Source organism: Conger conger, chromosome 4, assembly GCF_963514075.1.
Source record: "Conger conger chromosome 4, fConCon1.1, whole genome shotgun sequence".
NCBI lineage: Eukaryota > Metazoa > Chordata > Actinopteri > Anguilliformes > Congridae > Conger > Conger conger.
Window position 1 is genome coordinate 67,755,143 of NC_083763.1, and position 27,537 is coordinate 67,782,679.

Consider the following 27,537-nt stretch of genomic DNA (forward strand, 5'->3'; position numbering starts at 1 on the left):
TGAGCACTATTGTCCCTTTTCCCAAGCAGCCGACCGTAAAAACTTAGCTATAATTAAAGCAAAATGGAATAGGGCCCATGTTCAATTTCTTAGTAGCAGCTGCGTGGTGAGCCCGCAACCGTGCGACTTTTCAGTGTACAAATAGATGAGTTCATATTTAGTGCAGCTTTGTCCAGACTCACCTGCAGCGTGAACCACCGATCCGTTCATTCAGAGTGAGTGACGTGATTAAAAAAAATGATAAATCCCTAAACGTTTCTATAATAGCAACAATGGCACTACATTAATATTATTGCATGGATTATAACCTGTATACTGAATAATAACGTGCGTATGAATGTGTAATGACTCCACAAAGCCAGGATAGCACATAAAGAGCTCTGGCTCTTTATTATTTAAAAGCTGTAAGGAAACATTCTCAAACAAGGAAACTTAATTCTTTATGCCAAATATTTCAAATTTCAGACATTTACATCTTTTAATTTTGTGTTTAAGGCACAAGATAAAATACATACAGAAGGCAAAACTTCTTACATTGGAAACTGGGAGTGAACTTGGAGGTCATTTTCATTTGATGGCATAAATAGCTAATAACACTTTAGAAAACAGGACATATGACAAATCATATATCTTTTTCTGACAAAAGGGAAACAATTTCATAATTATCAACAAAATTTACAGAGCCAAGAGGTCCCGTCTAAAAATGACACACTTATTGATAGATATTTTATTAAAAAATAAATTATACAGTTGGATGAATTAATTATTTAGACCATCAAAGACATTAAGTCATATCCTTAATGACTCTGCTATTAGTTAGGTCCCAGATACCAAAACCATTCATTTATGAAGTAACAAAGCAATTAAAGTTAATTAACAGAAATTAAACAGAGCACTCCAATGCCTCAGGGTACTATGGTCACTCATGATTCATGTCTATGAAGAAAAATAAGAGTGATGTTCACGTTCCCTTCAAAATAAGGCATTGGCTCTCATTTAAGATATGAATATTGATGTTCCTTTGATGGAAGTAATTATCCGCATGCAATTTCAAAATGGAGTCTCTCATTTGGGACCATTTAAATGTCGCATTTTTAACTACTGTACTTGAAAGTACAGAAAAAAACTTGCCCTTGGATGACCAACAAAAATACAACATGATATGAATACATACATAAAGTACATACATTCAGCATACAGTGCACATACATAGGCAATACAATTAAATAATTACATTTTAGTGTAATCACTAAATGAGAACAGCACCAAAAGTCCAAACTTGATTATAATGAAGATTAAACCTTTTTTTCTTTTGGTGACTGAATTAAAAAAAAAAGAAAAAAAAAGAGAAGAAATCCTCATTTTTGAAAGAAACAGTCATTTTGGCAAAGCAGTACTGACCCGTAAACCTTCCCACTGCAAACCTTCAGCAGATTCATTATCACACAGTTCCTATTCATATCTCACGCCATTGACCACACAGAAAAAACATGGCAGCAAATCAATTGCAACACATTCTGGAACATTTTTCATTTTATTTTATTTCTTTACCAAGTTCAACTGCGGTTCTTTAAATATGGAATTTTACTGACAGCCCCTCATGCTTCCCTGAACACAAGTACACAGACAAACAACTGGAAAAGAACATTGGAACTGAATGAGATGCTTCAGAGTAAATTATATAAAACATCTGAAACTCCTGGTTGTGCATATTTGTCAAATATGTGCCCATTAGATACAATGCAACACCATAGAAAAGCTGACCATCTTTGTCATGTATGAGTTTGAAGCATGGAGTCCACATGTAGAGCTTGGGTAAGTGGAGTGGTGCCCGTCTAGGCCTGCTGTATTCTTTGTGATCCGTCCTCGGAAAGATCATACCTGGGCGGAAGGATACTCAACAGATCAGATCCAACACTTAAAAAATGTAATGCCATATTTTTATTGTGTTTGGCCTCCTACATTCAATTTATTTATTAATGCATGGGCCATATTAACTGTGAAATATGATGATTTTGTCCAAAATGAGTCTTCTATTCAACAGAAATAACAACATTGCTTAATATAGAATACAGAGACATGCAAATATCCTTATTATTTTTAGGAGCTATTTTTGGAAATTATATTAAATTCATGATAGTATTATCAGGGCAAAGGAGAGTTTACCACTGTGTCCATCCTCTGGAGATCTCTTCATGTATCAAATCCAGCATCACCTGTGAAAGGCACACTGTTGGGGTCAACATCATCAGGCAGCTACATGTGACTATGATGCAATGCATGATGCAATGTGCTGCAATGCATCATTATCTTATAACAGTCGAGCAAAGGCCTAGATCTCATTTCAACTTTGAGAGGGACAACATTTTCGTCTGAATTGTTTTTGGTGGGGACATTAACAGTATCACCAAATACAACATGATAATATTGGGGGGGATGTTTTTCCAAAGTTGTGTCCCCTTCCCTTCCGTGATCCACACGCATGCAGTCATGTAGGAGGAGTGCAGAGTACCACAGCCACACCTTTCCCAGAAGTCCTTTGTGTTTTGACAGGAGGCCGCCCCCGTTCTTCACAGCGATGTCGAGGGTTCTCCTGTGCAGCTCCACGATGGACACACTGAACTCAAACCTGCAGAAACGCAGCACAGGTCTGAACCAGCTGTTGTCACCCACTCCTCCCTCCACAAACTACTCGGTGGCACCCCCTATAGGTCTCATGAAGTATCTACTCCACCAACACAATATGAATACAATTCTGCCCAGAACAACACAAACTATTAACTGAATAATAACAATAAATAGAAAAGCAACAATACAATTAATACATATTTATCGTAAAACAATAAATAAATACATAAAAGCATTATTGGATATTAGTAATAATGCAGCATTTTGTGAAAAGCACGCAAAAGCCCCGAAACATTGTTCCCAATTGGCAGGAGCACTCACTACCCTAGACTACTCTGCGTGTCCTAGATCTTTGGAGACAGGCACTAGGGAGAGCCCAGCAGAAATGAAAGTTAGTATGACACGCTGCAGCAGTGAGACGTGACCCTTTCACAGCAGTGTCTGTAAATACAGGCGCAGTGGGACTCACGTTTGGTCATACACTGGGTTTAGGGTCTTCTTCAGCGTCTGGGTCTTCCTCCTGCCGGTCCTGCTCTTCTCGGGAAGCAGGTAGATTCGCACATATGGGTCCGAGCCATCCTTCGTGAAAGCGATGAGGTTCCTGAGGTCAGAGACACAACAGGGAGCTGATGGGGAGGTCGCTCGCTCGCACGCACACACTATACAGCCTGACTCCAGTTTAAAAAGTGAGAAAACTTTACAGCAAGCATTGTTCAGTAAAATACTGGATCCAGCTGGATCAACTGATGTCATTACATTGAAAAATGTTTGAAAAGTAAGAACAAAAGAACATTTCTATGGCAAATACATAATTTTTATGGTGAAACATTATGTTAGGTGTGAGTGAGAAGGGGGCAATTCTGTGAGACATGGCTGCAGTTGTAGTCTCACCGGCAAGCGTGCACAACCACAATGAGCTTGTTCCTCTGAGAGCTGTGTCGAACCGTGAGCTGAATCTCTCCCAGAGGGAACTGGTTGGCAGCAGTACCACTGAGAGCAGAGACGGTACAGGGTTACTGATCATAATGCATTTCACACTACTCTTTGCAATGTACAGAGATTCATGGTTAAAAACAGACAGGACCGTTTGTGTTTGTTGAAGGGTCAGACTATAACATAATGTTCCAGCAGTGTAGTATAGCCGTTAGGGAACTGAGCTCATAACTCAAAAGGCTGTGGGTTCTAGTCCCGGGTGGGGTACATCCTTGACTAATGTCCTAACCTGAATTGTTTCAGTAAATATCTATCAATAGCAACAACTACAGTGACATTTTTTTTTCAAAGCCAAAAATCCAGTGGTAGCTGGTGAGCTGAAAATAGACAGGGTGGAAAATATCCCTTTAAACTGATCATTGGTCTCAACCTGTTTTTGTTCACTTTCCAGGATTAACAAGTGTGCCAGAGATCTGAATAATTCATTGGCAAGTAAACACACAGCTTCTTTCTTCACGTCACAAAATCTGCAGTTCAAGACCATTTAAACAACAAAATATGCACATTGCAGATGTATGTCATGAACATTCTCATGTGAGTGTGGAGATATACAGTACGTGTCTCCACAATTTTAAATAATGAAAGCATTTTATTTGTGACAGAATATATGTGATCTTTATTACTCACCTAATGGCCTAATTCAGGAGAACTGGTTAGGTCTGATGGTATGGAGGAGGCTATTTTGTCAAATAATTGCAGTATCGATAAGCAAGGAAAATTACTGTAAGCTGGTCGAGACCAAGAATCAGATTAACAGGAAGTTTTCCCCCATCAATTTTCAGCTCAATAGCCGCCTCTGCCAAAATCGAATCCAACACTTCAATACAGCCAGCGTATCGGATATAATCTCTGACCAATGAGGCGGCAGACGTGAATATCGAGCGCAGTAAAGCCCAAGGCACATGTCTGTGCCAGAGTTACGGCTCTTAATAATGGCCTCTTGCGCCCTGTATCTTGGGGAAATAAAGACGGTGCAAGTGGCTTGCTCACTTCTGCAGCTGCCGCAGTCTCTGCTGCAGCTCCTGGGTGGCGAAGGGCATGGAGAGGTCGGAGGCAATGCTGGGCGTGGACTCCTTGTGCGCCAGGTGTGGGTGTGAGCCGGAGATGGCCAGGTTGGAGGTGCTCCTCCCGGCGTCGGCCAGCCGGACCGGGCTCCCCGGGAACACCTGGTCCGGGCTCTCCGCCCGCCGGTGGAGCTCCAGGACGGAGGCGGAGGCCGAGGGGGGGAGGTCGCTGGTGGGGCGGGGCGGATCGGGCACGGGGGGCCTCTGTGGGGGCACGCTGGCGCTGGCCTTCCTCACCTGCACCGAGGAGGGCTGGTCCGACGCCATCAGCTTCTCCAGGCAAAGGACCTGCGGGCGGGGCGTGGGGTGGGGACACGGCGAACGTCACACCTCTCCCGCGAGACCTCAGCGGCACTAAAGACGGGGCTGAGGTGGGAGATGCGCTGGTATTTCAGCCATCGCTGCAACCTCAGAAAGCATTTCCCAACCCTGTTCCTGGAAATCTACCATCCTGTGGGTTTTCATTTCAGCCCCGATCTGGCACACCTGATTCTACTACTTAGCAGCTCAGCTCGATCTCTCGCTGCTGAGTGAGGTGTACTTCGTTAGGGTACAGGACAGTAGATTGGGCACCTCTGGACCCCAGGAGCTGGGTTTGGCACCTCTGCTTTGAAAGAACTGCACTGCAGGCATCCAGAATGCAAAGCCAGCTGTAGAGGGTGTAGGGATGGCCTAGAGCACTAGAACTCCAGGGTTAGGGATTCACATCCTCAGCTAGAATATTGCTGCTGTAAACAACACAAGATTTTTTGCTGACTGGAAATGGCAGGGTTCCCACTCAAATAAAATGAATTCAGTTCAATTACCTTCTGGTTTTCAGCCCGCCTTTACAATTCCAGTAAAATTTGTGTGACTAAATGTTTTGTCGGCTAAACGTCCCAGACTGCACGCCAAGCATTTATTATCATCTAGTCACCAAATCAAATTTAATGAGACCTACAGATATATATAGAATTATGTTTACTTGGAATGCTCCCTCATTAAATTACATTCAAGGCAACAACAATATTACGCTCAAAAAACATCTTACAGCAGCTGTCCTCATCATCAGTATCTTACTGATCTGTGCAGTATATTAAGGAAATAGAAGCCTATTTTCTTTAATCCTTTCTTGTTTTGTATACAACTATTCGCTAGCTATTTAGTTCAATAGTGTAGTCCTTGTAAAGTTTGGGAACCGCATTTGCAACAGCTAATGGGGATCCTAATAACTTAAATTACCAAACTTTATACAGAACAAAAAACATTTTAAAGTTCTTTTTGTCAATAATTTTTGTGGCAGGAATGATGAATCCATTTAGCTCACTGAAAAAGAAATCGGTACACATCAAGTCGTAAATTGTTATAGATTCAAAATGTCTCTAGGATAACTGGATATTTACTCCAACTTTCGGAAATATTTTGTGACTGTCCACATTCAGAATTTACTGAATCCTGAGAATATACGTGCACATAAAATCAACCGAAGGGATTAGAGAGACCGTGAGAGAGGTGGGCATGGGACATGGGAGGAACCACTAAGTACGTGAGCGGTGCCCGCAGATGGGGAGGGTCGGGGGACTCACCCGCAGAGCCATCCTGAGCTTCAGTGTGCAGCTGGGCCCGGAGTTCCTCAGCGGGAAGCTCTGGTTCAGCGTCATCTCCTCCTCCTCCAGGAGCCGCTGCAGGGGCACGCTCAGGCTTCCCAGGGTGCACTTGTGTTTGTCGTCCTTCACCTGTCAACAGCCACGCCCACGTCACAAGGCCTGCCCCCGTATGGTGCGTACCTTCCTCCAGAGGTAGGACGGGGCCGCAGTTTACACTGATGTATATTACCCACGAAACACGAGACTCCTGCTTACAAACGTACCTCAACCTCCAGCTCCTGAGTCCTGGGGTTGTGGATGAGAAAGGCGAAGGCTTCTTCCCACAGCGGCTCATTGGTCTTGTACCGTACCTGTTGGGGTGAAAATGCAACAATTCAGATCTACAGGAAAGAGCACTCTTTGAATTAATAACAAAACTGATGCATTTAAAACCCAAAGATATTTTATAGCTATATACTAATGGAGCATTAAGTAAGGATAGCATACTCTTTCATACGCTTCCTCTTTCTAAAGGCAGGTACATTATGTATGATTTCCTCATAAAGATTTTATGAGAAAGGAGTAAAGGAGTAACATGGTGGTTGGTCACACTTTTTTATATGCAATTTGCACAAGAGAGCATTGGAGAAATGCGATAAAAATATTAAATATGTGCATTCTTCAATTTTGGAGAAGTAAGCGTTTTAAATTTATTGTCCTATTTTCATCCGGTTGAGAATGTTCTCCTGGTAGCGTGTCACACTACTCTCCTTATCCCACCCTATAACTTGTGACCCATAGTTTTCGCCGCTGGCCTCCAGGGAAGACAATGCAAATATTTTACTAATGTTTGGTTCACTTAAATTAGAGTGCCTTTCAAGGGCTATTAGACCATTTCTGGCTATATTCATTTAGCTAGCAAGCTAGTTTGCTTTCATAAGGTGACGTGATCGATAATGTTAGCTAGCTAGTTTGTATATAGTTGTGCTTTTATGTTAACTTGATTATCATTGGATAGCTTTGGATAGTTTGTATATAGTTGTGCTTTTATGTTAACAAGATTATCATTGGATAGCTTGATATACTAAGTTAGCTAGCTCTTGTGATGAGTGCGTATCACAGAGGTAGCTATGGTAACAAACAACAATGTGTGGAAAGTGAGAGCACGTTCTGTCAATCATAGCTAATGGACAGTTCTCATTAGCATGCCCAGACAGTTTCAGTGAACTTTTATAGTGGGGAAATTTAGGCTTAGAAAAATACATTTATTTATTAAATACATTGAAATTACTGAATAATAAAGAAAATGATGCAAGTGTCAAATTCAACCACCATGTTACTCCTTTAATACATCTAGTACAATGCAAAGCAGGGGACGACCTAAATATCCACTATCCACCATCAAGATAACTAACAGTTAGGAATAAATGTGCTAGTTTTAGTCCCAGGGTGCTTACCTTGCTGTCGTAGGTTTTGTGCCCAACAGTAAACTGCACATAAGGGCTGGGGTCACTGCTTACTTTCTTGGCAGACTGAAAAAATGTGAATAACAGTGAAAACAGCAGCAGATATTGTTGTGTCTAAGTACAGTACAACATGCTCGCACACACAGACACGCAGACACACACACACACACACACACACACACACAGACACACAAATAGTGGCAGAGAATAGCATGCAAACTAAGCAATAATGTTTAAGTTTATTGAATATATTTATATAGTTCTGCATTACCAGTCAAAGGTTCTGTACATTGGGACAATGGACACATATCTACAGCACATCATTTTGATTGTCCCTTCCCACAGGAATGGTCCAGACCAATCAGCATCAATCAGGCTCCAGCACCACTAATACAGCTGAACCAGATTGTAATTAGCTGACAGTAACTGAGATCAATGTGGTCTGCTGGTCGTTCTGTAGAGACCGGGTGACAGCTGGCTGCAAGCACCAATTTCCACTGAGCTGGACTAATTCTCACTTTTACCACTATAGTCCTCAGCAGCTCAACCGATGTAACAGAAATACACCCTTTCTTCTTTATTGAGACAGCAATTGAATAGAAGGTACAAAGGGTACCCTCCATTTAAGGGCACAAGGCGCAAAGCAGTGATATTCAAAATGGCTACTATCTCTTCTGTGCAGAAGATATAAGAGAAACATCCTATTTTAACACCTAAAACACATTTCACAGCAATTTAAGGACATCCAGGGCCGAGTTTCTGGCAGCACAATGTGATATGAGCACAGGTGTCAAAATATTATTAATAATACACCCCCTATTGCTGAGAATGTGAAATTATAACTTGATAATGATCAGCAACTGTAACAGAGCATCTGAATACGGTGTTCATCAACAAAATGCCACAGCAAAAGCACAGCATGATTAGTGTAGGGAGGAGGAAGGAGAGCCAGGCAGGCATGCTTGGACATAAAAGCGTGGATTTGCATAACACAACCTAATGAAATAATAGCACATATAACTGATCTGCTTGGGAAAATAACCATAATGTCTACATAATGGATTAATAGAAATGATATTCTGTTCTCTTAGTGTGACCTAGCCATCTGTATACACCATTACGTTACCTTGAGAGCCTTATTCATTGAAGCCTGCTTCAAGCCATCTTGGTTAAATTCGAAAGGATTTCGCTTTTCAGGGAGGAGAGAATGAACACACAGCGGGTTAAAAGGGCATGCAACACCCAGCCAGGTTAGTCCCGGGTCCAGAGGAATGCAAAACCACACACACCAGGACACTGACACCACAGAAAGAACCAGAACACATGGATGGATTAGAAAGGTTAGCATGTGAATCCAATCAACAATGGTTAGTGTTTAAACCCAGCTCCCAGAGAAAGACAGATATGGAAAACTATGTTAGTAAAAAAAAAAAAAAAAAAACATACAAACAAATACAGACAGAAGGAGAGACATTTTCACAGCAGGGACAAAGCAGCTTGGTTAGAGGTGTCAGCTGGAATTTTCTATGAACTACAGGAGAACTGACTGCTGCAAAGTGGAGTTCCATTTAAATTAAGGTTTAGTCCGTAAATGAACACTAAACATAAATGAACAGCACTTGTACAGGTGAGAAGTAGGTATGTGTGGCAGAGACCGATTCTTCATTTGCTCAGTTTACAAAACATTTTCTTACATACACAGTATGTAAAATGTCGTACATCATACACATGGATGAGGGATTCTAATCAATGATGACATAATATCCTAGTTCTGACACCTCTCTCCCTCTCGCCTGATGTAAGAGACTGACATGAAGGCCGCAGCATGAGTGACAGGTAGGAGAAGCTGTCCACAGATGTTTCAAATCAAGACACTGCCATCTACTGACCATCTCCTTCAGTTCTCACCATGTCATGGAATGAGCTTCCATATAAGTATTCAATGAATACTTGCCATCAGGAGCCCCGATTTAAAAATAAACAAACAAAATGAAACACTAACTTATTGTGTATTTTGTATAATCGTGTTATAAGCAATGCAACCGTGCAAAAGGGACAGTCAACATGCTATTTGTTGGCATACTTTGGTTTTGGTTGCCACAACACCACCAAATCACACAGGTTGCTAAGGCTATGATGCAAGAATACCGGGAGGGACTCACAAATAACGTTTTATAGACTGAGGTAGTATTCTCACAAAAGACTAGGCCCGAAGCTCTCCTCTCCCTTAAGAAGCCGCACCCAATGCTCCCTTCGAAGATGCTCTTTGAGGAAATGGAGAGAAGAGAGCAGAGAGATAGGACTGAGGCGCTGATGTGGCATGTTCTAGGCTTCCACTGCCGACCACCCAAAAAACAACAGCCATAATGCACAGACAATGCTGGAGACTGCACAGGTCTGCACAGGAGTCGATAGCATGTCCGTATACAAAAGATATTTCTGCCGAATGAGACCATTCGGGGGATGGAGGCATTACAAAAGGCTGTTCAGCCAATTTTGGCTTGTCATTTGCCTGAAACATAAAATGAATCTGTCATCATGCGGAGAATGGTCCTGAAGGATCCTTTGCAGAATCCATTAAAAGATTAAAACAGAGCGAATCAGTGTGTCTGACGCTATCCCAGATCTGGGGTGAGTGTAGGAACAGCTGCAATAGTCAAAATGGTATGAGAGACAGATGGGACAGACGGGACCTGGTGAGTTCGCTGAACAACTGCAATGACAGCACTGATGAGTTCACTGAACAACTGCAACCCATAGACAAAATAAAGATTCACATGGGGCTGAACTATCCAGTACAATGATTTCTGAAATACAATCAGTCTTTTTGAAAGAATATGACAGAGCTTCCACAGCTTTTTGCAGCCACTACCGTTCCTGCTGTCATAAGCTACAATAAGGCATTTGTGCTTCCAAGGGCTTTTACATAAAAGCATGCATCACAGATTGTGGTGTCTTCAGTTATGTTTTATTAAGATTTCTGATACTGTATTTGAACCCAATGTGTTTACAGATCCACATTTAAAATTCAGCTGAAGGGAAAAACACAAAATTAAAATGGAAGCAAATTCACATTTGATTGATCCAAAGTTTCTCAATGTGACTCCAGCAGAAAAAAACATTACAAATTCATTAAATCACACAGTTCACCTTGAGTATTTTCATAAAGCTAGCAGCCGTCAATGCCCTCGTGTATGACAATAAAAATTGGCTTTTACACTGAATTTCAGTCATGGCGGTTTGCAGATATGATGTCTTTGTCTTACCTAAGACAAAGCTGATTCACAGCAGAAGTGTGGATAAAGGCAAACTGACAAGCACGTTGGTTAGCAGGGGCTGAGTAGATACCGCACAGTACAGACTCGGTATCCCTCCCCGTAACCCACTGGCTCACGGTGCAGGCAGTGGCTGCACTTACCGGAAGGTTCCTGGCAGAGTCCAGGTAGACCACCAGCAGAGCAGATGAAAGGCCATCGTTGGCATGGCCTTTGTCAGCCCGGATACTCGTGAGGACCTGTGGGGACAGGAGCAGTCACAGCTGAGAGGGAAGGCCTATGTGGGTTTAAATGTTCACAGCAATGCTCTACAGCAGAAATACATGTTCCTGGAGATCTACCATCCTGTAGGTTTTCATTCCAACCCTAACAAAGCATGCCCCATTCAACAGCTAGTGATCTCATTAGGTGTACCAGGTTAGGGTTAAAATTAAAACTTACAGGATGGAAGATCTCCGGGAGCAGTGTTAGGAACCGCTACTTTTTAACAATGAAATGATAATACGATTGTCAAAGCTAAAATGCATTCGTTTTTCTCCCGGTTATTGATTATTCCCCTGAGGCAAGAGTAAGACTGAGAGCATTGGACAAAATGATCTACTTTGAGTAGTACTATGCCGTACCTTACTATTACTAACAATAGTAATAATAACCAAATTAAAACAAAACAAAACAAGAACAATGATGACAACAACCACAATCATGCTGACAACGATTGTGGTCGCCATCGTACCTGGGCAAGCTTTTCAGGAGTTGAGAGAAGGGAAAGCCATTCCAGTTTCAAGTGCAGCTTCCCTGTCGAGACTTCCTCCAAGTCAAACCACTGGAAGAAGAGAACATTCCACTGGCCAGCTGGATCTCAGCTCAAGTGTTCAGCATTTATCTGTGTCTTTCCTTGTGTGTGCACATTCAATGTCCACAGTGTGTGGGACAGTTTTGCAGACACAGATCTTGCTCTAGACTAAATTAAATTTTGAATGGATATTCTCCATACAAAACTCAGTTTAATCCAGGACCTAGTTTAATCTGTGTCTGTGAAACTGGCCCTATATATTATTGCCGCTCATTCAAATTTTGGGGTGACAATGGCCAGCCCCTTATATTTATAAAAATACACAGATGTGTGTGATAATTTGTGCGTGTGCGGTTAGGAAAGGTTTACCTCATCAACCTTCTGTTCCTTATGAAGCTCTGTCATATCAATCATCAGACTACAACAGACAGATAGCAGTAATGAAAAACTGGCCACCAACGCATTTGAAAATGTAGACTTAATCGTGCGTCCTGTTTAATGACCAAATCTCAGCCTTCCCCACTGCTACACCAGGTCCAAGCACAACTATGATGCTGCCAGCCAAACTGTGCAGTGACCCATTACAAATGTTTGGTTATAGACACTGCAGTGTGGCAGTCAGTGGGAATAAGTTTTCTACAGCGAGAGTTAGTGTGAGTAAGTAGGCTGATAAGGGCTGATAAGAGATCTCAGATGAAAATAGAGGCGAGAGGGGAGCCCTACCTGCCCAGGAAATCATCTTTGTCGGGGTCTTCATCGAACAGCTCGATCTCCAGGTGTTGGCCAGAGTGCTCATACACCATGGCCTGGTGAGAGATTTCAGACTCAGCTCAGCTCAATTCAAATAATTCATTTAAAAAGCTTTTAGGAATCATTTTCCCATTATGAAATAATATACAGGGTATAATAACCAATTTACACAGTTATTACTTGAAACCTAAAGACTATTCCAAATTGAAATAAATTAATTACTGCTTAAAAACGGCATGGTTTATAACTGGGTCATTGACAGTAGCCCATTAAAAATTCCATTAAATGTTTCTGGAGCACTGGGATGTTCCAGCTCAAATGAGAATGTGAGATGGCTAACCTCATACACCTCGTTCCACTTAGGATGAATGGTGGCTTTGATGGTCTTGCTTTGGAACAGCTGGTTTCCCAGCTGAACGACACCGTATGGGTCCGATTTCCCCTTGATTAGCCCGCCCAGGAACTTGTCCTTCCCCTCCAGATCCTGGGCTTCCAGGAAGTGGATCCTCAGTACACCCTGATTGGACAGACAAGCTCATTAACATACAGCAGAGTTCTGGGTACACTCTGATTGGACAGACGAGCTCATTAACATACAGCAGGAATCTCGATACACCCTGATTGGCCAGATCAACTAGTTAACATACAGCAGGATTCTGGGTACGCCCTGATTGGACAGATGAGCTCATTAACATACAGCAGGAATCTCGATAAGCCCTGATTGGCCAGATCAACTTGTTGACATGCAGCAGGATTCTGGGAACACCCTGATTGGACAGATGAGCTGATTAACATACAGCAGGATCTACTCAGTAACCCGACAGGCTCAAATAGCGCTGTGTCACTGGCATGCATTCGGCCCTGGGCAAATTATATAAATAGCCAGGAGCTGCTCTATGTGGAGTTCGGCTTGATGCACACTGGGACAGGTAGGACATTCATTTCCGCTGGCTTTTACCAGTTGTGAGCGGAGTGAAAAAACAAATACTGAAAAGGCGCTGATATTTGACGGTGTCACCTCGCATATAAGACAATAAATAAATAAATGACACTGAAACAAGGATTTGGCAGACTGTAGCCAAAATGTATTGAGGCCTCAGGAACATTCTCAATCTGGTTCTCCAAATTCCGCCATTTTATCATGCCTGGGCTTAATTACATAAATAAACAATTGCCTTGCCTCCTTAACTGATGTATGGAGAACAGCTGCTCAGCAAAATGGCGACCCATTCCTCACTCAACGGGGTGCAAGAAACTGGTGCCAGTTAAAATGCATTACCAGCTACACTGACTGTGAAGGACAATGACAGGGCAGAAATGCAACATACAAATTAAATCCATCGGCACAGCTAATAAAAATGATCAGGATTTTCTTATGGGCGACATTGGCTCAGGCAGTAAGAGCTGTCATCTGCCAGTCAGAGGGCTGCCGGTTCGATCCCGCCCTGGGTGTGTCGAAGTGTCCCTGAGCATGACACCTAACCCCCAATTGCTCCTGACGAGCTGGTTGGTGCCTTGCATGGCACGGCAGCCAATCGCCGTTGGTGTGTGAGTGTGTGTATGAATTGCTGAATGAGAAGCATCGATTGTATGCTTTGGATAAAGGCGCTATATAAATGCCATTTCTTATATAGGGCTGTTATTATAGTAAAAGAACCTGTTAGAGCCCTGATTAGCGGTTACCGTACCTTTGGCACAGGGAATCGCAGCTGTGCGAGCTGAGCCTCGCCCACCAGAGGAATGGTGATGCGGTTGGGCAGGACCAGGTAGCTGTAGATGATGTCCTGGATCAGGCTGTCGGAGAGGCCGCTGGCAGATTGAGAAACAGGGAGAGGATATAAATAAAAGAAAAAGGGAAACGTGTCTTTACACATCCTGCCACCGCGTGCGCCGTCAGATGACTTTCACGTTGTGGGTCTGCTACAGAGGAGCGGTGTATAAGAACCTGCACTCCTCTGCTGTGGGAGAGAGCAGGAGCAGCGGGAGTCTGCGGGGGGACTGGACTGAGGGCGGTGTTCGGAGGGGGGGCGTCGCATCATTGCACGCCTCTCCAGCCTTTAGTGTTTTAAACAGCACATAGCCGTACTGCAGAGGAGCATCAGATACGAGCAGCAAGCTGGCACAGAGGCAGCCAAATGACAAAGCCCGGCTATAAATCTCAGGTCCTGAACACTGTGAAACACTCTCTCCGAACACCGCAGAAAGGGCCGAGCTCACTGCTATTCCTGTGTGTGAGAAGACGTGCCGGATTAAACGAACTCATGAAGTTATCTAAAATTACCCTGTCTCCATTCACGTGGATCCTTCCTCCGCACCCTCCCCACTGCTCCCATGATGCACCAGGCTCAGGAGAGGAGTACAGCTATCACTTGGACCCATTATATCACTCATGTATCTGAGCGGGGAAATGAGAGTAATTTATGAACGTGGGGGAAAAGCATGTCTTTAAATGAGCATCCTTCACTCGGAGGTGGTGGTGGAGGGCGGGGAGGTGCACTGTCAGCACGAAAAGCTTCTACAGGGAGGCAGTCCAGGCGCCTCCCAGACAGAGACCAGACCTTGGTGTGTGTGTGTGTGGGGCGGAGGGGGGGGCTCCATTTCTCAATCTCTCCCAGAGGCGATAAAAGGAGTGAGCTGGAGAGGAGTTCAGAGGAGGTGAGAGGAGAAGAGGCGGAGGAGGAGGAGAGGAGAAGAGGAGCAGTTTCACAGTTCTTTGCAGACACAGGGAAGCGGCGGGTTTGGTGATGTGGGGGCGTCTCCTGCTCGCGGCACACGGCTCACGCCTCAGCTGACAGGCCCCGTCTGCCAGGCTGAGCCCTCCTGACTCATGCTGCCATTTATAACGGTGCCATTAACCTGTGGCCTGCTGCCAGAGCCCGGAAAGCACCGGAAACCCCCAGGGTGCACTGCAGCACCTATCCGCAGTAGATCGAATGCAGGGGGGGAGAGGGGGGCAGGGATGGGAAGTGATCAAATATACATGATTTCAGAGACTCCAACTTGTTGCATTTTGTTTACCCTGGGGAGTTATAAAAAAAGAACAAGAAACAAGTATATAAATACAAAAAAAAATGTCCTTATTTTTAAGGTCTTATTTTTCAACCTTGTCTGTACTGTATGTTCAGTTCACTGACATTCTTACACAGTCAACCCTGAAGCACCCCTTTAAAGGTTACAGCATTTAAGAACATGCATTAGAGCCATGACAGTGGATATAAATAAATACTGAAGCCATCATCAAAGACACCGCAGGATTGACTTTCCGCTATGGTTAGAATGTAATGGCAAGTGTGATGCCCCTCACTGCCCGAAGGGGGCAGCAGTTAGCAGAACAAACCACAACAGAGCTTCTTTCTCTGAAAGCAGTGCGCCCATTTTAACATGGACATGCAGGTATGGGAAAAACAAATGGAAATAAATGCAGAAGGGCACACAGTGATGCGCAAGAAGGTAACAACAAGGAAGCACTCGGACTGTGAAAGGAGAAGCACTTAACTTCTGCCAAGTTCAGAGAACTCCTTTCATTTCCAATTCAGTGCCTTGGCCAAAAAACAAAAAAAGTGTAAAGGAATAATTGCTATGAACATGTCTCTGCAACCAGAGTCTAGTCAAAGTCCCACACGAATGTAGAGCTAGAAGTGAAAAATAGACTTGGAGCATAAAAGACAGGAAAAAAAAAAAAATATATATATATATATATATATATATATAGGGTTTCGCAGACACGGATTCTGCCTAGTCCTAGACTAAATTTAACTTTGAATAGAGATTATCTATATAAAATTTAGCCTGTTAAATAGTTAAACCTGTGCCTGTGAAACCAGTCCATAGTGGCGTAATACACCAGGAAAAAATATGAACTCCGACTAAATCGACATCGCAAATCAGCCTGAGGGGAAATCCTATCCACATAACAGGAAATACGAGGTGTCAATGATCTATTTGTGTTGAAAATATAACGGGTGAAGGGTGAAGTCAGGTTTCAGGTCAACTACGGTAAACTTTTGAAATATCTTGCATACTCGCCACACATTAAACAGCAATGATAAGTAAAGAATACAGAGGCAGAATACAATGGCACTAATACACCAACGTGTTAATTTGCACCCTTAAAACTCATTATGTGAAAATCAACTACAAAAACGCTCCTGGTCTACCCTTCTGACTGTAAGTGCTGTGTTGAAAGGCCTTTAATTACACTTCTCCTCCTGGGAGTCTGTGGGCTTGCACATTAAACAGGAGGAGCAGAAGCCCATGGTGTGTGAGAGTGAAGCATCCATTTTGCATATTTGAGTCAAACAGCTTGCAGGTAGACTGCACATGGAGATGCCTTTCACACACCTGCAGCATTACATTACATTACATTAATGGCATTTGGCAGACGCTCTTATCCAGAGGGACGTACAACAAAGTGCATACCCATACCCAGGGATAAGTACGCTGAAAGGGAAGTACAATTTCAACTGCTACCTGTACAACAAAGATAAGGACCAGGGCCTATTTGAATTTTTTTTTTTTTTTTTTTTTACAAACAAATAAACAAACAAACAAAAAGCAAAAGTGACCAAACTTAACCATCCAAACACTGCTTACCTAGCCAACTAAAAATACAGATACACAAAGTAAATCACAAAGACAACAATTAAGGTTCACAACGAGGTAGGGAGGGACGGGGAGAGGTGCTGCTCCACCACCGTGGAGCCAGAACAGATAGTAGTCGTGAGCGTGAGGTGGAGGTTCGGAGAGGGGGAGGTGCCAAGCGGCCTGTGGAGGCTGAACGAAGAGGTCTGGCAGGGGTGTAGGGTCTGATGGTTTTTTGTAGGTAAGCTGGGGAAGACCCCTTAACTGCTTGGAAGGCTAGCACCAATGTTTTGAATTTGATGCGAGCCATGACAGGCAGCCAGTGGAGGGAAGTAAGCAGAGGCATACATCGGTTTGTGACCGCACACAGCCATTTTACAGACTTACTGTACATTCACTAAACATCCTCCAGTATCCCAATCACTCTCTTACATGCAATATATTTATGTTGTCAAACACAATATTTGAATACTTGTCTACTATCATTTGTTTGTTTCAACGATACTCATTTTCAGAATGACTGGTCTATTCAGCTTTCTGAATCCCCGGCGGGGAGTAAGCAGACTTCACAGTGCCATGTGAGAACAGGGACTCGGGGGGGAAATATTTCCGAGCCGCCAGCCTCAAACCCCGCACACCCCTCCTCTGAGGCTTCCTCGCTTCCTCCAGTGAGGAGCTTCTCCCATGCGCGGCAGGCTGAGTGCGAGGGAGCACAGTGGGAGCGTTTGACTCACTCCCTGGCCCCACGTTCTGGGCTCACAAAGACACCTGCCAATGGCATCTCCAGTACTCAGGGCAACAGCAACCCACAGAGTCCTTTGACTACCTTTTCCCCTTCTACCACAACGCTTTCCGCAAAGGAAACACCACCAGCACAGAATGAGGTAGTAATGTCAATTATGGCTGGTCACACACGAAAGCAAGAGTGGTGATACTCTCCTTACAGAGTACAGTTTATGACACTATGAACATGGTTTCATGATAAACTAGGTATGCAAACTAAGGGATATCCATATGGAACATAACCGCAAGTTTAATCTACACTTAGCATCGTACTGTATGTCATTTTCTGTAGATGTGGCAGATGTGAAAACCCTCCCTATGCCAACACTAAACATAGTGTTCATAAAATGAATGAATCGATGAATCATCTGCAATACTGCAGTTGTAACGATTGGCTGGTCAACAGGCTCCCGCTCTTGAAAGTGCGTGCTGGCAGACCCCTTCAGGGCTGCCCAACATAAAACAGAGGGTTTCAATTCATCAGCTGCTTTCATAGTGCACCACGGTTTCTGTTAGAGACAGGTTTATGTATGGCCTCTGGCAAGGCTGCTCTGCATTTCAAATGATCTACTGTTATTAAGCTGCCCTCTCGACAGTCACAGTGTGAAAACAGTCACCTGAGAGTATATACACGCTCACGCTGCAAACGCACCATTTTCAAAGGCTGAATATTTCAGACCAATATTTAATATGACAAGTCATTATTTGTTATTACAGCTGCAATATGACATAAACCATCTATAATGCCTCATATGGAAGACGTGACCAGGGCCGAGAAATGACCAAACTTCATATTCGGGAGATCTGTGGCCATATTTCCAGCAGTAGCCAGGTGAGCCAGATGTGAGAGGTGGGGAGGGTTTATGAACTGTGTGATATTATTATTAGGGCCAAGGATTAATATCTAAATGGATAAAAAGATAACCGTAACCCCAGCGTTACCCCACCCCTGATCCAGCCAATCACAGCTCTGATAGGACTGACTTGCACCTGTCCAGTCCACAGCAGCTGCCTGGCTAGAGTATCCTGTCAATCATCCAACATCACTACCCCCTGTCAATCATCCCACATCACTACCCCCTGTCAATCATCCCACATCACTACCCCCTGTCAGTCAGCCCACATCACCACCCCCTGTCAATCATCCCACATCACTACCCCCTGTCAATCATCCCACATCACCACCCCCTGTCAGTCAGCTCACATCACTACCCCCTGTCAGTCATCCCACATCACCACCCCCTGTCAATCATCCCACATCACCACCCCCTGTCAATCATCCCACATCACTACCCCCTGTCAATCATCCAACATCAGCACCCCCTGTCAGTCAGCCCACATCACTACCCCCTGTCAGTCATCCCACATCACCACCCCCTGTCAATCATCCCACATCACCACCCCCTGTCAATCATCCCACATCACTACCCCCTGTCAATCATCCAACATCACCACCCCCTGTCAATCATCCAACATCACCACCCCCTGTCAGTCATCCCACATCACTACCCCCTGTCAGTCAGCCCACATCACTATCCCCTGTCACTCAGAAGGAACAGAGCCTTTGTATACGCCCATCTGGAGGGCGGTGTGTGAGTTCAAGAAGCCTGGATACTCACTTCAATCCCGGAATGTCCAGCATATTCGTCAGGCCTGTCCAGTTAATGTCCAGCAACTGCATAAAATGTGAAAAGAAAGACCAGTCAAGGCATTAAGACATTCAGTTAACACCTTTAAACAAATGAGAATACGTATGTTGACATGTAATTAATGTCTACACTCAACTTCATAATTCATTGAAAATGTTTTCATCTATCCTTTAGAGTTCAGAAATCACCTAAATGAATCACCAATATGAATGCAAATATTGACTGAATCAAGGCCAGAGGTATCGTTACAGAAATTAAGGTGTAGGCTTGTGTTAGTTTGGCTACTACTGCTACAGGTTTGGCTACTACTGCTAACCAGGGTAGGAAACATAACTCCATAAAAGCCACTGCATCATAGCCTGACTGAATCATAATGCTTATGGTTGGCATTGCTGCAGAGTACATCAAGGCGCGTTGTGGAATAAACACATAATGAAATATGTACGAATCAATAACAATCCTGTTTATAACGATCATCAGCACTGTCACTGAAATGGGTCCCACTACTGCCAAGAGGGAGGAGCACTGTGTGCCTGAAGACCAGTTTACACACACACACACACACACACACACACACACACACACACCTTCACAAATGCGCACACACACACACACACCTGCTCAAAAACAGACACACACACACCTGCACAAAAACACACACACACACACACACGCACACACGCACACACGCACACACGCACACACGCACACACACACGCAAGCAGATACAGAAGTAAACCCATTATCTGAAACAAAAGACACATAGTTTCAACCCAGCTCCCTTCATTTGGTTGGGACCTCCCGCAGAGCCTCTTTGGCACGGTAGGGAAATGCAGCCCTGCGAGTGTGCAGTGTGAGCAGTGCGCAGAGCAGAGGCCACCCGCCCACAGACAGCAACCACACCAGCAACGCCATGGCAACAAAATACTCACTTACTCTTCAGACCAAACCACAACAACCCACAGTTCACTGTCCGGCAAGTGGTCTGTATTTAAAACACAGCTTCTGTGAAAAGCAGAAAGTGGCCAATTCTACTGCCGTAGCTTAGAATAGACTTATCCAAGGTCAACTGCGGAGCCATTACAGGGTGCATAACAGCCTAGAATGGGCCATTGCCCATTATCAAACCAACAATGCTGCTATACAAAATGATCACATTCCACGGATTCCAAGCTATGTCAGGATATTTAAATAGGTTTGCACTCAAGGACTTTGCACTCTAGAAAAGAATACCTAAGATTGAGTAAATACAATGTTAGCAGGAGTTACAAAAGCAATCCTGTGGTAAAAAAGCAGGTATTGGACAGGGCTGCACCTAAACCCAGGGAGAGCAGTGAGCTCAGGTGTGCAGTAAGTATAGCCGCATTAGCGTTCGTGTGCAGGTGTGAACTGTGGCGGGAGATGAATCACACCTGCTTGTGTTCTGAGCTCACAGTGAGAGGGCGATAAGGGGAAAGCACAGGGAGCGGGTTCAGTTACACCCTGGGGAAAAATCCAGCTATTACCAGCTTGAAATTACCAGCTACCAGCCGGTAACATAGCTTCAAAACATAGCTTGAGCTGGCCATTTTGAGTATGGAGCTGGTCTGAACTGGTAAACCAGCGACCAGCTGTTTCAAAACATAGCTTGATATGGCCAAAACAATTTGAGTATGGAGCTGGTCTTAACTGGTCAACCAGCGACCAGCTGTTTCAAAACCTAGCTTGAGCTGTTTTTTTGCTATGGGGTTGGGGAGGACTCAAACACCTTGCGCTATTCTAAAACTCCCTCACTCACCTCACAGGTCAAAGGTGACACGCTGTACCACCAGTCTGCTGTATGCATCCTGCACTATGCACACATAAAATTCAATTTTTCTTTGCAAACTGATACATTCTGTTGCAGGATTTATTGTAACACTTGGGAAAGAAATAAAGTATTTTTCCGAAAGTGTGCCAGGTAGCAATAAATAAGCATCCTCGTCTCTGTTATGTTTTTTCTCTGTTTATGCAAATCCATTAAACGCTTTACAGACCTTTAAACTCAAACACCATGCACTTTCAAAAGTTCTCTTAATGAGAATGGCACAAAACGCTGCGTCACAAAGGACATTTCATTGTGATAGATGGTGTATACGTTGCCAATTCAGCATTTTAACCTTCCCTCCTTGTTGACATATCCCAAGTGTCCCATCTGTCAGCACACAGCTGATGTTCCAAGCACAGCTAATAAAATGGCCTCTCCCTAAACGGCTCCCATTTGCACAATGTCAATGCTACTTAGAGGGTATCTACGGGTTTTCTGAAAGACTACATAAATCAAGGGAAAGCAATGGGACGTAGAGGGCCAATTTCACAGACAAAGCCGAGATTAAACCTAGTCCTAGACCAAATTCAAATGTGAATTTCTCCACATAAAACTCAATTTAGTCCAGGACTAAGATAATCTGCATCTGTGAAACAGCCCTTAAAGCATTTGCATATCAGACAGTGTCATCCACTTGCTTTTAAGTATGTGTATCTAATACGTGTATCTAAGCGTTTATACATGTAAACAGCGGAACACGGAGAAGTATGATCCAACTGCCATTAGATTTGAAAGCTGAATTATAAATACACTCTGTTGTCATCAGGATTTCTGCTAGTCACTTAAGCGAGGAGCCTGGGGTGATTAATATCAGTGAGACGGCCCTTGTGGGCATGAAATATTTCTTCAGAACAGATAAAGTCAAATGGCATGTGATGTCTGAGGCTGATGTATAAAGAAATGCGGTGGAGAATTCCGGGCACGTGCAGAAATATCCCGCAGATTCCGATAATGCCACAGCAAAGGGCTCCAAGGCCACTGAGAACAGGAGAGGACATTTTTATGTCATATAAATCCAAGCGCAGCACTGCATACATGGAAATGGGGCCATTTTAAAGCATTTCATAAACTAGAGCAGAAAAGATATTGCTCCGGGATGTCAACGTGTGTATTTTCCCTCCTTCTGCAGGTCCTCAACAGTTGTTCTCCTGACTCATGAAATCAGGGCGGGTGCCTTACAGCCGCCTCTTTTCCACAATGCAGCAGACAGGGAGTGGCAGTCACACTGCAGAGCTGCCCACTGCTGTTTAGATGCTCTGGAGAAGCAGGGCAGAATGAGGCAGGTGTCTCCTACCCAGCCTTTCTCTTCCAGCAAAACGGAGTGAATTCACCTGCACCATCACCAGTAGGTGCAGCACAGACAGTTCATCTTTCGCATTTAGGGAAAATGTAAGAATATTCCAACCCTCCTATTATGCTCTGGGTCAATTTGACCCCATTCAGTTTTTGGCATCTCTTACAACTACTGTATGATATTTTCTCAGAGTGATTCAGGGGAACTTTCCCATACAGGTGCCGAACTTGCACTTACTGTGCCTTAGGCTCTAGAATGAGATATTTATTTAATAAAAAGATAGTAATTTGGGAGACAATAAGAAGGCGACACACTACGTGTCTAAATCTTTTTATTACAATATTTTTGTGCTTATTTCAACTGTTGGGCTCAATTTGACCCCAAACGTAAATCCTGACATAAAATCCTAACATAATTAGGTTGTATTGCTTAGTCAATGGCGCTTCTATTCACCAAGACAGTACACATAATCCTTGATGAAAACAGAATGCCGGGTAGAAATCAAAGGATTAATCGATTTCCCTTTCTGAGCGACTGGCAGTCACTGAATGCACGTTGCCTTGGCGATAGCTACTTTTCTAAACTTAAAGGCTTTTTCAGCGTGAAACACAAAGACAGCAAACGCAGAGCCTGGGCAGCACAGAAGCACATGGACAGGAGCTTTGTGGGACCCAGAATGCACTGCATCTGTCCCTGGGGAGAGAGAGAGAGAGAGAAAGAGAAAGAGAGAGAAAACCCACTTTTACTGGAACTCGATTCAGAGCCCAAACTCGGCCAAACTGAAGCCCGGTATGCAGTAAGACTGAGAGAGAGCCATGGGGCTGCGGGCTCTGGCACACAAACCCCTGTCCCATCACAGCTAAGAGTAATGAGGCATCCCGTACCGTCCGCGAAAAATAACTTTCTATATCTCCCCCCGTCTCCCTGGACAAAAGCCGACCTGCCCCCCTGCCCCCCCCCCCACAGTAAATAAGATCTGATTAAACACGTGCACTCTATAACTCCTGCCACATGCTTTTCTGTTATATCAGCGGCCATATTTAGCTCTCAGATTTCCCATGGGGGGGATGACACATTAGAACACAAGGTGGGTTTAAGAAACAGGCACAAACGTCCGACAGCAGGGTCCGTGGGAAGCCTCTGCAACGTGCGGAAGGCTCATACGCCCTGAGTAAAAAGCTCCAGCTGCTGACACTTTCACTGCTCCTTCGACAACATAAATTCACAGAGGAAGGCACCATCTAATTTATACCCCCTTAAAGCACTGGTCTCTCCACGGGGAACATCTATCAGAGACTGATCACATATTGGCATAGAGGAGGAGTGCAGTTAGTTTCTGGAAGGGAACTGGTCTGGGGTAAAAGGCAGGGTACTTGTCTGGAGTAAGGGGCAGGGGTCTGGTCTGGTCTGGTCTGGAGGGCAGGGGACTCTAGGATGGGTAATGGATGGGCCCTTATGGGCTGGTGTTGAATCTGGACCGTGGCCAGCTGCCATGTTGGGCAATGCCCTGTTGGCCCTAGCGCGGTCCAGGGATTAGAGGGCTTATGCTGGTCAGTTGATTGGCCAATATGTTTCTCTTCCAGGCGGAGCACATGCTCAGAGCTCTCCAAAATCAAGAGTGGACACTGCGATAAACATGAGCATGAAGGGGGGGGGGGGGGTCAGATCTACTGCGACAGTCTAACAAGAGGTGGGAGAGAGAGTGTGTGCATATGTGTGTTTGAGAGAGAAAGTGACAGAGAGGGAGGAGGGAGGGGGAGAGTATAAGTGACAGTGAGAGAAAGTCAGAGCAAGAGAGAGACGGGGGGTGCAAATGAGTGTGAGAGAGATAGATACGAGAAAGCGCTGGAGAGAGAGAGAGAGAGAGAGAGAGAGAGAGAGAGAGAGAGAGAGAGAGAGAGAGAGAGAGAGAGAGAGAGAGAGAGAGAGAGAGAGAGAGAGAGAGAGAGAGCTATTACTTACAGGTTTCTTCAGGAAGAACAAGGACAGGGCTCCGACCAGCGGCATGTCTCCAAGCAATGGCTCCATAATCACCCTCAGCACGCCATGAAGCTGCAGAGCCACACACACACACTGCTGAAAGGGCTTAATAATACATACACACACACACTGCTGAAAGGGCTTAATAATACACACACACTGCAGAAAGGGCTTTCTAACACACACACAAACACACTGCTGAAAGGGCTTAATAACACACACACACACACACACACAGACCCTCTCTCTCTCACTCACACAGACTCAATCTTACACGCACTCGCTTTCTCTCTCATAAACACACACACACATACACACATACACACATACACACACACACACACACACACACACACACACACACACATCTCTAATGGACCACATGCTTGGTGACTACATGGCACCTAATTAATTTGACAGGGAGCTACACTGAGTTTCCCAGGCATGGCTCTAAGCCTCTTTCCTCCAGGACCGTACACACTCAGCCAGTTCAGCTAAATGAGGCATAGCACTGCAAACTCCTTAATTGCTTCAACTTTCAGAGATATGAACAACATTTACCACATTTTACCAAAAACCACTGGTATTTAAAGACAACAACATTACTGGAATCATTAACTGGAGCACTGAAACGCATGGGAAATGCTTTGTAGAATCAGGAATTTGCAGTTCCTTGAAACAGTTTATACATCACAGCAACAATACCTTCTATAAGGTCTAAAGGAAGCTAAAAACCGACAGTAAATTCTGCAGCAGAAGCAATTACGATAACAAATATGTTAAAGGCGCGTTTGGGGAATTGTAAGCTTTACATTTTAAAAGGCTCATCATTGCATAATACGGGCGTGATGGACCGCCACAGGAGTGGAAACATAACCAGGCTGAACAGTGCCGGTGCCAGTATGTTCATTCATTTGCTGATAATGGAAGATTTAATTTTTTCCACTAAGGATAGCATCAGCAGATTAATGCTTTTTTTATTTTTTTATTTGCCAATAAATATTTTATGGCCCATATGAGCTCAGAATAAGTGGATAGAAGAAAAACATAATGAAAAATGAAACAAATACACATCAAGGCCTTGCATCCTTGCTGTGTCTATGTGTATGCTTGTATGTGAATGTAGGCATGTGTGTGTATCTGTGTGTATAACAGCATACACTATATGAAAAAGCCACAGAATGCTGAAAAGCACATGGTTAACCACAAAAAATGGCACTGCTGTCCTTAATGCAGCCTCTTCCCCGTGTGCAAAACCCTGCAGTACAGTGTGTGTAAAACCCTGAAGTACAGTGTGTAGTGTATAAAAGCCTGAAGTACAGCGTGTGTGTAAAACCCTGCAGTAGTGTGTGTAAAACCCTGCAGTAGAGTGTGTAAAACCCTGCAGTACAGCGTGTGTGTAAAACCCTGCAATACAGCGTGTGTGCAAAACCCTGCAGTACAGTGTGTAAAACCCTGCAATACAGCGTGTGTGTAAAACCCTGCAGTACAGAGGGTGTAAAACCATGCAGTACAGCGTGTGTGTAAAACCCTGCAATACAGCGTGCGTGTAAAACCCTGCAGTACAGTGTGTGTAAAACCCTGCAGTACAGCGTGTGTGTGAAACCCTGCAGTACAGCGTGTGTAAAACCCTGCAGTACAGCGTGTGTGTAAAACCCTGCAGTACAGCGTGTGTGTAAAACCCTGCAGTACAGCGTGTTTGTAAAACCCTGCAGTACAGAGTGTGTAAAACCCTGCAGTACAGTGTGTGTAAAACCCTGCAATACAGCATGTGTGTAAAACCCTGCAATACAGCGTGTGTGTAAAACCCTGCAGTACAGTGTGTGTAATACCCTGCAATACGGCGTGTGTGTAAAACCCTGCAATACAGCGTGTGTAAAACCCAGTTCACCCCTCATCTGATCTCTGCTCACCCCCTCAGGGAAGGCATAGTCCCTATATGGACATGTGGATCCTCAACATGATCCTCAAAGTTACCCTATTAGTTACCATATCAACATTCAGAGCACAGCCCTAAAACAGGAGTACAAGCATTTAAAAAAACAAAAACAGCCAATGAGAGTATCACCTGGATGCTCTTGATGCCTGCCCTGCAGTAGTACCTTTTGATGTCAACATCGATTTCTGTGTTTCCCACAAAGCTGAAAAACAGCACGATAAAACATGATTGCTTCATCAATGAAAAGCTGCTGAGCGGTATAAACAGCGCTCTGTGAAATGGAGACGCGCTGGTCACCTGATCTGCAGGTCCATGATGATTTGCCGCTTGTCTACGTTCTCGGTGTACACCTTCACCCCGTTAACCCTCAGGGGCTGTGTGAAGACAGAGATGGCGTTAGGGTGCGCCTCATGCGGCCTGCTTGCAGCCCGTGCTGCAGTGTCTGTACATGGTGCAACGTAAGGAATCGTGCAAGCCACACCGAGCTGGAAACCGAGCAGCCAGAAACACATATCCTCTGAGACATCATTAGGTTTCATTTGCCAATAACACAAATAAACTAGGCCCTAGGGAAGATCATTTCATTTTATCTTGTTTGCATTTTTTGGGTCATAGTAGGACAGCACTATTTTTGTATCGTTACTAGCTTTTTACAAGCAGATTACAAGGTAAGTGAACAAACTCAACAGATAAAATGGGTGAAATTTTATAACAATGTAAACTATGGAGTAAATGGTTGTTCTGCAGCATAACAGAGAGGCAGTAGCATTTTCTTTTGAGTTCTGGGTGCACAAGCCATCGATTCACCCTGCTGCATCGGAAATCCACCCGCATTACGACAAGTTTTAAAAAGGTAATGCGTTTTCAGGAAACATGGACCACAAGGAAACTTTTAACACACTCCTGGTTTAGATAGGGTCTCAGGACTCAC

At 44.1% G+C, this 27,537-nt stretch overlaps 1 protein-coding gene across 3 annotated transcripts in view; it reads right to left on the reverse strand.

Moving 5' to 3' along the window:
* Nucleotides 1–364: 364 nt before the first annotated feature.
* esyt2b (extended synaptotagmin-like protein 2b) overlaps nt 365–27,537 on the reverse strand; it is a 42,850-nt gene continuing 15,677 nt past the window's right edge. Inside the window, exons 4-23 of one of the 3 annotated variants that reach the window (XM_061239660.1) lie at nt 26,904–26,980; nt 26,736–26,808; nt 24,650–24,739; nt 19,518–19,573; nt 14,223–14,343; nt 12,875–13,051; nt 12,508–12,590; nt 12,154–12,202; nt 11,725–11,814; nt 11,135–11,230; nt 8,843–8,905; nt 7,708–7,782; nt 6,535–6,621; nt 6,251–6,400; nt 4,612–4,973; nt 3,520–3,618; nt 3,098–3,229; nt 2,524–2,629; nt 2,167–2,216; nt 365–1,881 (exon numbers count right to left, since the gene is read on the reverse strand). In XM_061239660.1, coding sequence (XP_061095644.1) covers nt 1,836–1,881; nt 2,167–2,216; nt 2,524–2,629; nt 3,098–3,229; nt 3,520–3,618; nt 4,612–4,973; nt 6,251–6,400; nt 6,535–6,621; nt 7,708–7,782; nt 8,843–8,905; nt 11,135–11,230; nt 11,725–11,814; nt 12,154–12,202; nt 12,508–12,590; nt 12,875–13,051; nt 14,223–14,343; nt 19,518–19,573; nt 24,650–24,739; nt 26,736–26,808; nt 26,904–26,980 — 2,082 coding nt within the window. In that variant the 3' untranslated portion in view covers nt 365–1,835. Of the gene's footprint in view, nt 1,882–2,166; nt 2,217–2,523; nt 2,630–3,097; nt 3,230–3,519; nt 3,619–4,611; nt 4,974–6,250; nt 6,401–6,534; nt 6,622–7,707; nt 7,783–8,842; nt 8,906–9,878; nt 9,981–11,134; nt 11,231–11,724; nt 11,815–12,153; nt 12,203–12,507; nt 12,591–12,874; nt 13,052–14,222; nt 14,344–19,517; nt 19,574–24,649; nt 24,740–26,735; nt 26,809–26,903; nt 26,981–27,537 lie in introns of all 3 variants that reach the window. The other 2 variants (XM_061239659.1, XM_061239661.1) reach the window with 2 other exon arrangements.